At 44.5% G+C, this 12,770-nt stretch overlaps 1 protein-coding gene across 10 annotated transcripts in view; it reads right to left on the bottom strand.

The window, feature by feature from the left end:
* Window positions 1-48: 48 nt before the first annotated feature.
* sulf1 (sulfatase 1) overlaps window positions 49-12,770 on the bottom strand; it is a 76,004-nt gene continuing 63,282 nt past the window's right edge. For 6 of the 10 annotated variants that reach the window (XM_058060196.1, XM_058060198.1, XM_058060197.1 and 3 more), the window contains 12 exons: window positions 12,433-12,561; window positions 12,025-12,081; window positions 8,899-9,025; window positions 8,084-8,291; window positions 7,704-7,950; window positions 7,521-7,617; window positions 7,365-7,459; window positions 7,134-7,205; window positions 5,365-5,537; window positions 5,145-5,287; window positions 4,950-5,073; window positions 49-1,568 (listed from right to left, as the gene is read on the bottom strand). In XM_058060196.1, the coding sequence (XP_057916179.1) occupies window positions 781-1,568; window positions 4,950-5,073; window positions 5,145-5,287; window positions 5,365-5,537; window positions 7,134-7,205; window positions 7,365-7,459; window positions 7,521-7,617; window positions 7,704-7,950; window positions 8,084-8,291; window positions 8,899-9,025; window positions 12,025-12,081; window positions 12,433-12,561 (2,260 nt within the window). In that variant the 3' untranslated portion in view covers window positions 49-780. Of the gene's footprint in view, window positions 1,569-3,616; window positions 3,758-4,949; window positions 5,074-5,144; window positions 5,288-5,364; window positions 5,538-7,133; window positions 7,206-7,364; window positions 7,460-7,520; window positions 7,618-7,703; window positions 7,951-8,083; window positions 8,292-8,898; window positions 9,026-12,024; window positions 12,082-12,432; window positions 12,562-12,770 lie in introns of those variants that run through there. The other 4 variants (XM_058060204.1, XM_058060203.1, XM_058060202.1 and 1 more) reach the window with 4 other exon arrangements.

Below are 12,770 nucleotides of genomic sequence, written 5' to 3'. Positions count from 1 at the left end.
AATAATTAAAAAAAACATAAAACACCAAGGGTATGGTTGATGGTTTTTTATTTTCATGGCTTTCCAGCAACCACTGACACACACTCACACACACACACACACACACACACACACTCAAGTGGGTTGGAACATTCTAGCGATGTCGCTACACGGGCCTTTAGTAGCATCATGCAGTAACATGAAAAATTGCTTAGCTTTTCCCAGCATTGACTCAACCCCATCTTATCATAACCGCACTCTCATGACTCAGCATTTTTTGGCAATCTTACTGTTTTTATGTCAACATCATTTATCAACAACGTTGCTTTGGCGGTCCAATCAGTGGAAGAATGTTTATTCGTACTTTTTGGACGGTGAATGTAGCAAACACCCCCTTCTTCAAACACATACTTTCAAGTGTCAAAACATGGGAAAACTAGCATCATAGTGTAGAAAAAGCAAAAATACTGTAACATGTGAGGAATAACACGGTAAAAATGATGATTATTATTATTATTATTATTATGGGGAAAAGATCCAAAGTGCATTTGGGGTCCGTTTGTTTTTACCGACTGATTCCTCATTAAAAAGCGTTGTTATCCGTAGGGAATAATCTCATTTGTCTCCCAACACTTAGCTGCATTAAGGCTTTTCTCTAAATATATAATATATATATTTGACAAAAATCATAACACTGTTAGCTAATAATAATGTAAAAAAATAAAGATAGCTTTTAAAGTCATTATACAAGTCTGAATGACTGACCTGGTCATGTGACTGTCTCTCTCTGTACGGCGACCATCAGAGATTCTGAGCGCCGCTGCCCTCGTAGAGCAACGTGAGGGGCGGGGCAGGGACCAGCACCGAGGTTGGAGTCTGTGCGGTGGGGGGGCTCCCGGTGGAGGCGGTGCTGGGCCTCATTGCGTTCGGGGAAACAGGGAGGAAGCCCTGGTCGTGGAAAATGTCTTCCTCGTCGTCGTCGTCGTCGACACTGGGGCCGAGGCTGGGACCCGGGGCTCGGTGAGGGGCGGCGTCCTCCATGCGGGGAAGGAGGGGCTGCAGGGAGTTGTGAGTGCGTAGTAGAGCGTCGTGTCGCGTGTCCAGCTCGGTTAGCCCGTTGCCGCTGAACACGTCTCCGTCCATGTCCTCCAGCTGCTGCTGCACCCAGCCCCCGTTTTGAGCGGGGGGTACCAATGGCATCTGGGGGGGGTCCGTTTGCCTCCTGGGGAGGTCATTAATGGGCTTCGTGGCGGTGAAACGGGGCGGCACATAACCACCCCGAGCCGGCTCGTCCCCGCTGCCCACTTCGAGGCCTCCGCCCCAGGCCCCGGAGCCCAGCTCGGGCAGGGTGGAGTCGTCAGGCGTTTGGGTTTGGTTGAATTGGTTGAAAAGGCGTGGCAGTGCAAACATGTGATCTACATCCTTCTGGAAGTTGGCCCAGTCGTCGGGACCCGGGCTGTAGTCGGGCCTACATTGGTAAAGGCTTTCGTTGATGCTGTACAGATCCTCCAGTCCCTGCCAGTTGACGTCCTCGTCCGTCAAGTTGGGAAGCTTAACCCTGTCGTCCGTCCCATACTGGCTGCGTGCTGCTGAAGGAGAAGGAGACAAGGACGTAAGGATCTAAGGCCACAAAAGCAGGATGCTTGTTGTTGTTGTTGTTGTCTGATGCGAAGCTGCGGCACCATGCAGTGCAAAGGGAAAATATGGCGACATTCCGCCGCGATAAAGTGACACATAAAGCCGCACAAAGAAGCTCTGCAACCTGGAATTCAAAACAAAAAAGCAAAAAAAGGAGTAAAATGCAGGAATTAAAAATCAAAAAAGCAAATCAAAAGTTGCCGCTTGCTTGCAACGAGCAGGAGAAGACAGGACACAAAGCAAAACGTTGAGCTAAATGTGCTTTCTGGAAATGATAAGAATATAGTTGTGTTCTTGTTTGATTAAACTGGGGGGGGGCGGGGCAGGGGGCGGGGCTTCAGGACTCACAGGAAGGAGAGGCTCGGTCTCCTCTTTGACCACTTTCGGTGCTGCTGTCGCCTGGTAAGCAGGTACCACAAACACACGTCAGAAGGGAAAGGCCTTTTTTAATTTTTTTTTACAAATGATGATATCACCATGGCAACCACAAACGTGGGAGACCCTCTATGTATGATGATGATGATGATGATGATGATGATGTATGATAGCGGACGTGAGCCGTTAAAAGGAATAGTTTGACATTTTCATGGCTTTTCCACTGCACGGTACCAGCTGTATGACAGAGGAAGGTTTTATCCTATAGGAGATTGAGGGCAGCGAGAAAACAAAACTACCAAATGAGCTAAGGACACGCCAAAGCCAACCTTAGTATATGTGTTTATTTTTTAACATTTGCAGCCGTGTATCTGCATCGACATTTTATCCTACAGGAGATTGAGGGCACCGAGAAAACACTACAAGAGCTAAGGACACGGCAAAGCCAAATTTAGTATTTGTGTTTATTTTTTATCATTTGCAGCCGTGTATCTGTATAGACGTTTTATCCTACAAGAGACTGAGGGCCGCGAGAAAACAAAACCACTAAAAGAGCTAAGAACACGGCAAAGCCAACCTTAGTATATGTGTTTATTTTTGAACATTTGCAGCCGTGTATCTGCATTGATGTTTTATCCTACAGGAGACTGAGGGCCGCGAGAAAACATAACCACTAAAAGAGCTAAGGACATGGCAAACTTAGTATACTATGTGTTTATTTGCAGCCATGTATCTGTATCAACATTTTATCCTACAGGAGACTGAGGGCAGCGAGAAAACAAAACCACTAAAGCAAAATGGGGAATGCGATGATTTCCAGTCATCTATTAGCAGACACATTTTAGCCTCAAAGAGATTGAGGGTCGCAAGGAGGAGCAAAGACACATTTTATCCGACATGAGACTGAGGGCAGCAACTAACAAAAACACTAAATCAAAATAGAAACTGCGATATAATAGAGTTAACATTAGCATGTGTGTTTCTATTTGTACATTTTACCCTAGAGGAGACTGTGGGCAGCAAGACAAAAAGGAGCGCAGCAGCATAACGGGAGACTAACCAACCGCTAACATTAGCATGTACACTTCTTGCCATGCGTTTGAAGGCACGTATTACCCGGAAAGAGACTGAGGGCAGGTGCGGCAAAGTGGAGACTGCGGGCGAGCGCAGTCATAGAATCATAGTACCTGCTTTGGCTAATGGAAACGCGAGTAGAGCCGAGTCGGTACCATGCAGCGGGGAAAAAAATGCCAAAAATACCAAAAATGAAAATGTCAGACTATCCCCTGCGAGTGTGTGATGAGGAAGTTGGTGGTGGGATGGTACGCCGCCATGCACGTGCACTACAATGTCTCTCCACAGAGTGGCGTAGTTCTGCAAAGACAACACTGAAAAAAACCCAAAAAAAAGCCTGATGGGAGAAACCAAGCTGCATGGATGGGAGGGATGTTAGCGTGTCCCCCAGCATGCAGCCACGCTCCGAAGCGCTGGCACTTCATGGATGGGATTAGTGAAGGCGATATGAGGCCCATGCAGGTGTTAACGACAACAACAACGAAAAAAAAAAAAAAAAAAAAAGGAGGGAGAAAAAGCCACAGAAGAGAGACAAAAACGGTGCGGATACCTGTGTGGCTCATAGCTTCCTCCATCTTTACCTCCTGATCAGGAAAATAAAAGCAATCCATTGTTAATGCTTGGATTCACCCAGACGTGGGGGGGGAATTAAATCAATAGATTCATTCACACTGACGAGATCTTCATGCACCTATGGAGAGATGTCGGACAATCGCGGAGAGGAAGAGGAGGAGGAGAAGTGAGAGACAAGAGTTGCCGAGCAGATTATAAACAAACCCTGACGTTACTTTTTACTCATTTTCCAGCAGAATACCAAAACAATGGGGGCTCTGTATCTGAATGTATGACAAAGGAAGGTTTTATCCTATAGGAGACTGAGGGCCGCGAGAAAACAAAACCGCTAAAAGAGCTAAGGACACGGCAAAGCCAAATTTAGTATATGTGTTTATTTTTTGTACATTTGCAGCCGTGTATCTGCATTGACGTTTTATCCTACAGGAGATTGAGGGCCGCGAGAAAACAAATCCGCTAAAAGAGCTAAGGACACGGAAAAGCCAAATTTAGTATATGTGTTTATTTTTGAACATTTGCAGCTGTGTATCTGCATAGAGGTTTTATCCTACAGGAGACTGAGGGCAGCGAGAAAATAAAATCACTAAAAGAGCTAAGGCAAAGCCAACCTTAGGATATGTGTTTATTTTTGTACATTTGCAGCCATGTATCTGCATAGACGTTTTATCCTACAGGAGACTGAGGGCTGCGAGAAAACAAAACCGCTAAAAGAGCTAAGGACACGGCAAATCCAAATTTAATATATGTGTTTATTTTTGAAAATTTGCAGCCATGTATCTGCATAGAGGTTTTATCCTACAGGAGACTGAGGGCCGTGAGAAAACAAAACCGCTAAAATAGCTAAGGACACGGCAAAGCCAAACTTAGTATATGTGTTGACTTTTGAACATTTGCAGCCGTCTATCTGCATTGACGTTTTATCCTACAGGAGATTGAGGGCGGCCAGAAAACAAAACCACTAAAAGAGCTAAGGACACGGCAAAGTAAGATGCTGGTGGTTAATGACAACATCCTGCAGGTATTGGCTCCAACACTAGAGGGCGCCACTAGCAGGGCACTATTGCATAGGCACATAGGAGATGGAGAACAGCTTCAAGGACATGAGAGGTCACTGTGTGTGTGTGTGTGTGTGTGTGTGTGTGTGAGCGTTCCGACTCCATCCGAGATCAAGTGGATCATTCCCAAACACATGCGGCATGCCGATATGAGCAAAAACACACGCTGGACTACAACACATCAACCCAAGTCTAACCCGTCCGGGTGGGGACTAAGTTTGAGTCACGTTGTCATAGCAACCACCAAGTATTTACCTGCATCCAAGCCTTTAGGTCGAGGGTTACACTGCTTGTAGCCTTGGCAACTCCTCATCTCCATCAGCTGAGCGTGAAGGGAGTTGAGCACGTCACGGTCCACCTCGTACACGGCGTTGGTGAGCTGTCGTACAGGCATCAAGACATCGATGTTAAGAAGTGTAACGTACGCCGCACGTGGCGTGGAGGGCGCACCTGGTAGGGGTCGTTGTTGAGGTCAAAGTACTCCAGGAAGCCGGTGGAGAACTCGCAGAAGAGCGTGTTGTGGGTCTCGTTGATGGTCCTCAGGCACCAGTAGGTGTTGTTGTTGGAGCTGGTGCACGCGCAGAACCCGCCCACTGGACAAAGATGGACAGACGATGGTCAGTGTACGGTCAAGTTTGTGTGTGTGGTTACTATGGAAACACATCCATACACGTCCAGAAGGGGGCAGTCTGCCAGTGGTCGTTGTTGTGGGTGAAGCAGGTGAGGCCCGGAAGGCTGCAGTCGTCTCCTTTCCTTTGCCGCTTCTTCTCCTTCCTTTCCTTCTTCCTTCTTCGGATTTCGTTGTATAACTGCGTCTTCCCGTCCAGCTCGTGCGTCGCCTCCCTTTGCCGAGAAAAATTACAAAAAAAAATGACATCAGGCCAGACATGTTTATGTATCTGCAATTTTATCCGATTTTATCCGACAGGAGACTGAGGGCAGCGAAAAACAAAAACACTAACGCAAAATGGAGACTGCGATATAATAGAGTTAACATTAGCATGTGTTTCTAATTGTACATTTTACCCTAGAGGAGACTGTGGGCAGCAAGACCAAAGGAGGGCAGGAGCATAACGGAGACTAACATTAGCATGTACACTTTTTGTCATGCGTTTGAAGGCACGTATTACCCGGAAAGAGACCGAGGGCAAGTGCAGCAAAGTGGAGACTGCGGACGAGCACACTGCACAGCAGATAAGGGAAGTTAACGTTAGCATGGGTCTTTATTTTGGTCTACAACAAAGACCAGCTGTGGGTGACATCACCCTTACAGCTACAGGAGATTGAGGGCCGCGAGAAATCAAAACCACTAAAAGAGCTAAGGACACGGCAAAGCCAAACTTAGTATATGTGTTTATTTTTGTACATTAGCAGCCGTGTATCTGCATAGACGATTTATTCTACAGGAGACTGAGGGCCGCAAAAAAACAAAACCACTAAAAAAGCGAGGGACATGGCAAAGCCAACGTTAGTATACGTGTTTATTTTTGTACATTTACAGCCGTGTATCTGCATTGACATTTTATCCTACAGGAGACTGAGGGCCGCGAAAAAACAAAACCATTAAAAGAGCTAAGGACACGGCAAAGCCAACTTTAGTATACATGTTTATTTTTGTACATTTACAGCCGTGTATATGCATAGACGTTTTATCCTACAGGAGACTGAGGGCAGCGAGAAAACAAAATCGCTAAAAGAGCTAAGGACACGGCAAAGCCAACTTTAGTATATGTGTTTATTTTTTGTACATTTGCAGTCGTGTATATGCATAGATATTTTATCCTACAGGAGACTGAGGGCCGCGAGAAAACAAAACCACTAAAAGTGCTAAGGACACAGCAAAGCTAAACTTAGTATATGTGTTTATTTTTGTACATTTGCAGCCATGTATCTGCATTGACGTTTTATCCTACAGGAGACTGAGGGCAGCGAGAAAACAAAACCACTAAAAGAGCCGATTATAAACAACGTTTTATGTGTGTGTTCGAAGGTTTTGACTTTTTAGTGAGTCATCCCTGCCTTTGCATGCGACTTGATCACTTCCAGACACACACACACACTGCAGGCCCCCGCCCACTCATCCACTGTGTCATTCCGATGACAGGCTTGGATCGTCAACACCATGAGACAATTTACAGTCAATCTCAATAACACTACATCTGTGATTTATGAGTGTACTTTTGCCAACGTGACTAAAAAAATGTTTTTTTTTTTGGGAGGGGGGGGGGGGTTATTAGTTTCCTTCTCACGTTCCGTCGCAATGTGCCGCATGTTATTTCTTTCCTAATTGATCCAATGCCCCAATAAATGTTTCTGCTTATAGAGACATCTGTTTTTACTGCTAACGCTGTAAGAAGTCATACTAAGTAGCAGAAGGGGAGACATGATTGTTGATGAAACAAAGAGGGGGCGGGGGAATGGGGGGGGGGGGGGACTCACTTAAATGGATGGAGTTGATCGTTCCTGTTCTTCAGCCTCTCTGCCTTGTTTCTGTCTCCTTTGCTGTAATAACTGCAGGCACAAACACACACATACATGCTAGTACTACAAATAGTATTAGTATTAGCATTTCAGATTTTTTTTTTTTTTTACAGTTTTTGGGTTTTTTTTTATTTCTACAATGGGTCTATAAGACAACAATTTGGACACCCTAGTTTTTATAAACCTCACCTTTTCTTCCCACAATCACAATCATCAGGTCGCGTCCTCTTCAGGTGCCCTCTGACCTCTCGCAGATTTTTTATTTTGTCTTGAAGCGCTTCAATCTGCAACACGACAAACATAAAACAGTGACGTCTTATGTTGATGTTTGTTGTACAAACTCACTTCCTGGTCCACGTAGCTCTTGTGGTCTTTCCAGGCTCTGGAGGACTGGTAGATTTCCCTCTCGCAGTGGACAGAGTCGTTCATGAGGATATAACACCTGGGGAAAGACGCCAAATGTGTCAAAACGTGCACACGTGTGTGTGTGTGTGTGTGTGTGTGTCATAAGGATGCTGTGCGACTCACTTGTGTGTAACCTTCAGGGACTTGGGGTAGCCCACTGCGTTGGTGTCGTCTGCCAGCATTTCCTCCGAACCGTCGTCGGCACCCGAGTCAAAGTCCAAGTCGTCTGAGGGGAAGTGGCGTTTGGAGATGGCACGGTGACGCACGGCCGACTGGTCATCCGCTTGTAGGTCCACGTCGTAGATCTGACCCTCAAATTCCACCGAGAGAGACCTGGTGGGACGCGTGTGGACGAAACGTGGACGATAACCTAAAATGGAAGAAGAAATCTTAAATAAACTTTACTAAGTGTGGAATTGATGATGTAATGACTTTAACAGACGCTAGAGGGCATCATATTCTATATTGTGACATGCGCTCCTCCATTCCATCTTTCTACGTACGCTGGCCAGAGGATGACGACCGGTGGGAGCGGCGTTCCATCCTGGAGGGTTTGTAGACGGCGTCCCCGCAGTCGCAGCCTCTCTCGTGGGCTTCGTAGCTGCTGCGGGGCCTTAGACTCCGAGCCCTCTTCCTGGGTCCCTCCTTGGAGCCGCCTTTGCACTTCTGTATCCTCCACTTCCCCGTGATCTCCTCCACGCAGTGCCACCTCTGGGGAGCACAGGAAATAACAACATGTCAAAGGTTCGCTGGTTTATTTTGGCACTCGTGCGCCAACATCCGAAGAGGAACGCGTATTACGTAGACGACGTGACCACACAGGTTGAATCGAGTCTGCTTTTGGTTTTCTCGTACTCACGCGGGGTCACGTCCACGCCAAAGTGCGTCAACGGATAATTACTAAAGCGACGCCCTCTTGCGCATCCGAGTGAGGATGTGGAAGGGAGACATCTGCAGAGCGCAGCGAGTACGAGTGTGGGAACCAGGGTGCAAACGCAGGAGCATGAGGCCTATCAGGTTTCCCTTGGAAGGCTAGCAACGGTGATGAAGAGCTCGGGGGTCGAACTGAGCTGATACGTCAGGAGCACGAAAGGGGCGAGCGGCCGCACTGGGATGAAAACAATCTGTTTTTCTTTATGCTCGCAACGCACCGCACCTTCCCCTTGTAAGAGCTCCTCTGCGGAGGTTCAGGGGAGCATTCAAACAGGAAGAGGAAGCGGCCATAAAAGGTGGACTGTTGACACTTGCGTTAAAGATGGCGTGTTCCAGCGTCAAAGATGGTTGACAAATAGTAACATGAACAAAAACAATGTGTTACCTGTCCCGGCTGTTCACATGGCGTCTGGAATTCAGCTTGCTGGCAGGTTTCTTTCACCTTCATGTATTTGGGCAGGCTGTTCGAGTGCTGCGTGCTCACAGAGTCGTCCTTCTTCCTCAGGATCTTTCTACACAACAATGACAAAGAGGAACCGGTGAACCCAAAGAAAATGTGAGCGCTTATTTAACGTTGAGAGAGTTTGGGATATGTTGCTGCTTCTTGTGGTTGAGGTATGAGTACGGGCAAAGCTAAAAAAAAAAAATTATTAGTATTATTATTATTATTATTAGACCTCCAGAAGTTAATTTATACATTTGATATATAGTAATAATAGTTAAAGCACAATACACCTTTCTAAATACATTTTGTCCCATGATTAGAGCCTTGTAGACATGAAATAACACCCCTATAGTCACCTTTACACTCCTATTATTACTATATAACTACTGCACAGGCTATGGGATCACTTTAAACATGGCGCATGCTACCGAGCTAAATAGTTAGCCATCAATTTGCTTATTCTAAACTTAAGAAAGGGTTTCAAACATATTGGGTGAGAAGGGCAAAGCAAGAAGCAAAAAAAATTATTATTATTAGTATGAAAAGCACGTCTGAACACAAAGACCTGACCTCCAGAAGTGAATTTACACATTCGATATATAGTAACAATAGTTAGAGCGTAATACACCTTTCTAAATACATTATTAGAGCCTTGTAGACATGAAATAACACCCCTATAGTCACCTTTACACGCCTATTATTACTATATAACTAATGCACAAGCTATGGGATCACTACAGGGACACGAGACAGCCGCCACTTTAAACATGAACCATGCTACCGAGCTAAATAGTTTGCAAAAAATTTGTTTATTCTAAACTTCGGAAAGGGTTTCAAAAATAGTGGGCGAGAAGGGCAAAGCAAGAAGCCAAAAAAATCAATTAGTACATCTGAACACGAAGGGCAAAGCAAAAAGCCCCCAAAAAATTACCACTTCCTCACTGAATGGGAGGAGAACTTATTTCACTATGCCATGGCTGACTCCATGCAGTGTGAAGGTCATCTAATGTCACATTACTTACTAAAAGGAGTCCAGCAGCCAAACGTGAGAGCTTATTTAACGTTAGTAGCATTCGGGATACGTTTCTGATTCTTGTGGTTGAGGTACGAAGACCACGTCTGAACACAGCCTCTGCCCAATCATCTCCGCCACAAGACCCGGTCTCTGCATCTCCGTCTCCCATGCCAGCTGAACGCCCCCCTCACCCCCATCTCTTCGCCAAAGAGCCAGGCTGGCCTCTCACAAGCCACAGACAGAGTGACGGCAACAAATAAGCACAGAACAACCTGCCCCTTTAAGACTCGATCCCCGTCTGGCGTGCTTTGGTTCCGAGGGGCACGCCGCCAGGGGTTCACACACTGGCTTGGCTGTACTTCGGAAACCTTGCGCCAAGTGGAATTAAAGAGCTGCACAGCCAGTGTCTCTTCTCCCTGATAACTAAATTACAAAGATGATTCAATTCGGCGCTATAAAGTCAAGCACCCCCCACCCCACACCCACTCATGAGCGGTCCAAGTGCAAAGACACGTTAGCTGGAGCGAGTGCAGCTGCATGGTCAACAGACTGAAAGGTCTGTGCGGGCTAATCTCAGCATTTAGAGGCAAGCACACAAGCAGACAGCCTTTATAAACAGTGTGGATTAATGAAAGAATGGATTAGAGGAGCCAAAGCCCCCACGGGTCAAAGGTCACTCCCTTTCATTTCGTACACACTAGTGCAGGCAACGGCCTTGTTCATTTTTTTTATACTAGCTTGCATATGTGTGTGTGTGTGTGTGTTGACAGTTGCTGCTAAATGAGTGGAAAAACAAAAAGAGGTCCAAGCCAGTAATTTGGGACTTAATGGGGATTGTGAGGATAAGATAGTAGGATGATAGAGAATGAACATGCTGTGTCATCTTTTTCCGTCACGTTTTACTTTTTCCATCGCACTCACGCAACCCCATAACCGTCATATTTTAGCGTAATGGTAATGGTTTTATTTTTATTTTATTTATTTATTTGGTTTTCATTTTCTACCCCTCCATATGGTATTTTAACAATCAGTAACTGTTACATTTGTTCACTTCCTGCTTTCCTAATATAATTAAATTAATTTGTTTTTTTTAAATCGTAAAACGTACCGAAGTACAAGGTGATATGACCATACAATGACATAATGGGTACCATAGTAACTTCCTGATTTCCTAATATAGCTTTTTTTAAATTTTATTTAATTTTATTTAATTTTATTTAATTTTATTTAATTTTATTTAATTTTATTTAATTTTATTTAATTTTATTTAATTTGATTTAATTTGATTTTTTTGTCACATACCAAAGTACAAGGTGATATGACCATACAATGACATAATGGGTACCATAGTAACTTCTTGCTTTCATAATATGTTTTTTTTATTATTTTAATTTTATTTAATTTTATTTAATTAGATTTTTTTGTCACGTACCGAAGTACAAGGTGATATGACCATACAATGACATAACGGGTACCATCGTAACTTCCTGCTTTCCTAATATAGTTTTTTAAATTAATTTTAATTAATTTTAATTTTATTTAATTTCATTTTTTTGTCACGTACCGAAGTACGAGGTGATATGACCATACAATGACATAATAGTTACCATAGTAAGTGTCAATATAGTGATATGTATAGCACATCATGACTGGTTCAAGACTCTTCATCCTTGTATTTAGCAAACATCAACTGTTTGTATTGTTTCTTGAATTGGCTCATCGTTGTGCATTGTTTGAGGGTCTTACTCAATCCATTCCATAGTTTGATTCCACATACTGAAATGCTAGAGCTTTTTAACGTAGTCCTAGCTCACTTTTTTCCCCGGCTATTTAGACTGTGTTTATTCAAGCTGTACATTGACTACTCTTATAGTATATCTAGATTTAGTGGATGTTAGTCTATGCTGTGTTGCAAGATGATGGCTAACAGAGAAACCCTGTGTTGCAGGATGGAGGGTGTCAGGATCTCGGAGTTTTTCATCCGGTTTGTGTCAAGACATAATACGGTGTGTGATGACAGAAAGAAAGAGGAAGAGAGAGCTCCAGTTTACCCTCGCTCAACAAGGAATGTATCCCTCCAGACTTTGGGTTTCCGGTTGGGTTTGAATCTAGAGGGGGGGAGAAAGAAAGCAGCACAAACGTTATAGTCGTCAAAGGGTTCTCCCCTATCTGATAGAGCATGTAAGGCATGCGGGTTCGCACACATTAAAGAAAGTTCAAGAGCTCGTGAGGTTTGCAATTCCAGCATTTTTCCGCTTTTCTGCACATGAAATGTTCTCTACAGGAGACAGTATCTCACTTAGGCTTGTGTTTGTTTTTCCTACTGCCACAAATTAAGTTTTTTTCCACTCGGGCCTGCAGAAACTAAATGTCTACAAAACAAATTGTCCAGTAAATTTCACTGACACAAAGCTCACGGCTTGAAACGTGTACTGTACAAAATGTCCATCAATACCAACCTATTGCCGGTCCTTTCCTGTTCCAGCAGCTTGAGGATAGACTTTCCATCCATGTCTGGAGGCGTGTCCAGACCGGCGATGTGAAGGATGGTGGGGGCCAGGTCAATGTTCAGCACCAGATGAGGGTTTCTGAAGCACGACGCATACAATGGCGTGATGAACACATAATGGAGGAAAAACATGTTGCCAACAGCATTGCAGTCACCCCTCGTTTCACGGTTACTTGGTTCCAGAAGTGACTTTACACATTTGATATATAGTAATAATAGTTAAAGCATAATACACCTTTATAAATACATTTTGTCCCATTATTAGAGCCTTGTAGACATGAAATAACA

This window comes from Doryrhamphus excisus, chromosome 21, assembly GCF_030265055.1.
Source record: "Doryrhamphus excisus isolate RoL2022-K1 chromosome 21, RoL_Dexc_1.0, whole genome shotgun sequence".
NCBI classification, from domain to species: domain Eukaryota; kingdom Metazoa; phylum Chordata; class Actinopteri; order Syngnathiformes; family Syngnathidae; genus Doryrhamphus; species Doryrhamphus excisus.
This window is presented reverse-complemented; position numbering and strand designations above follow the sequence as displayed.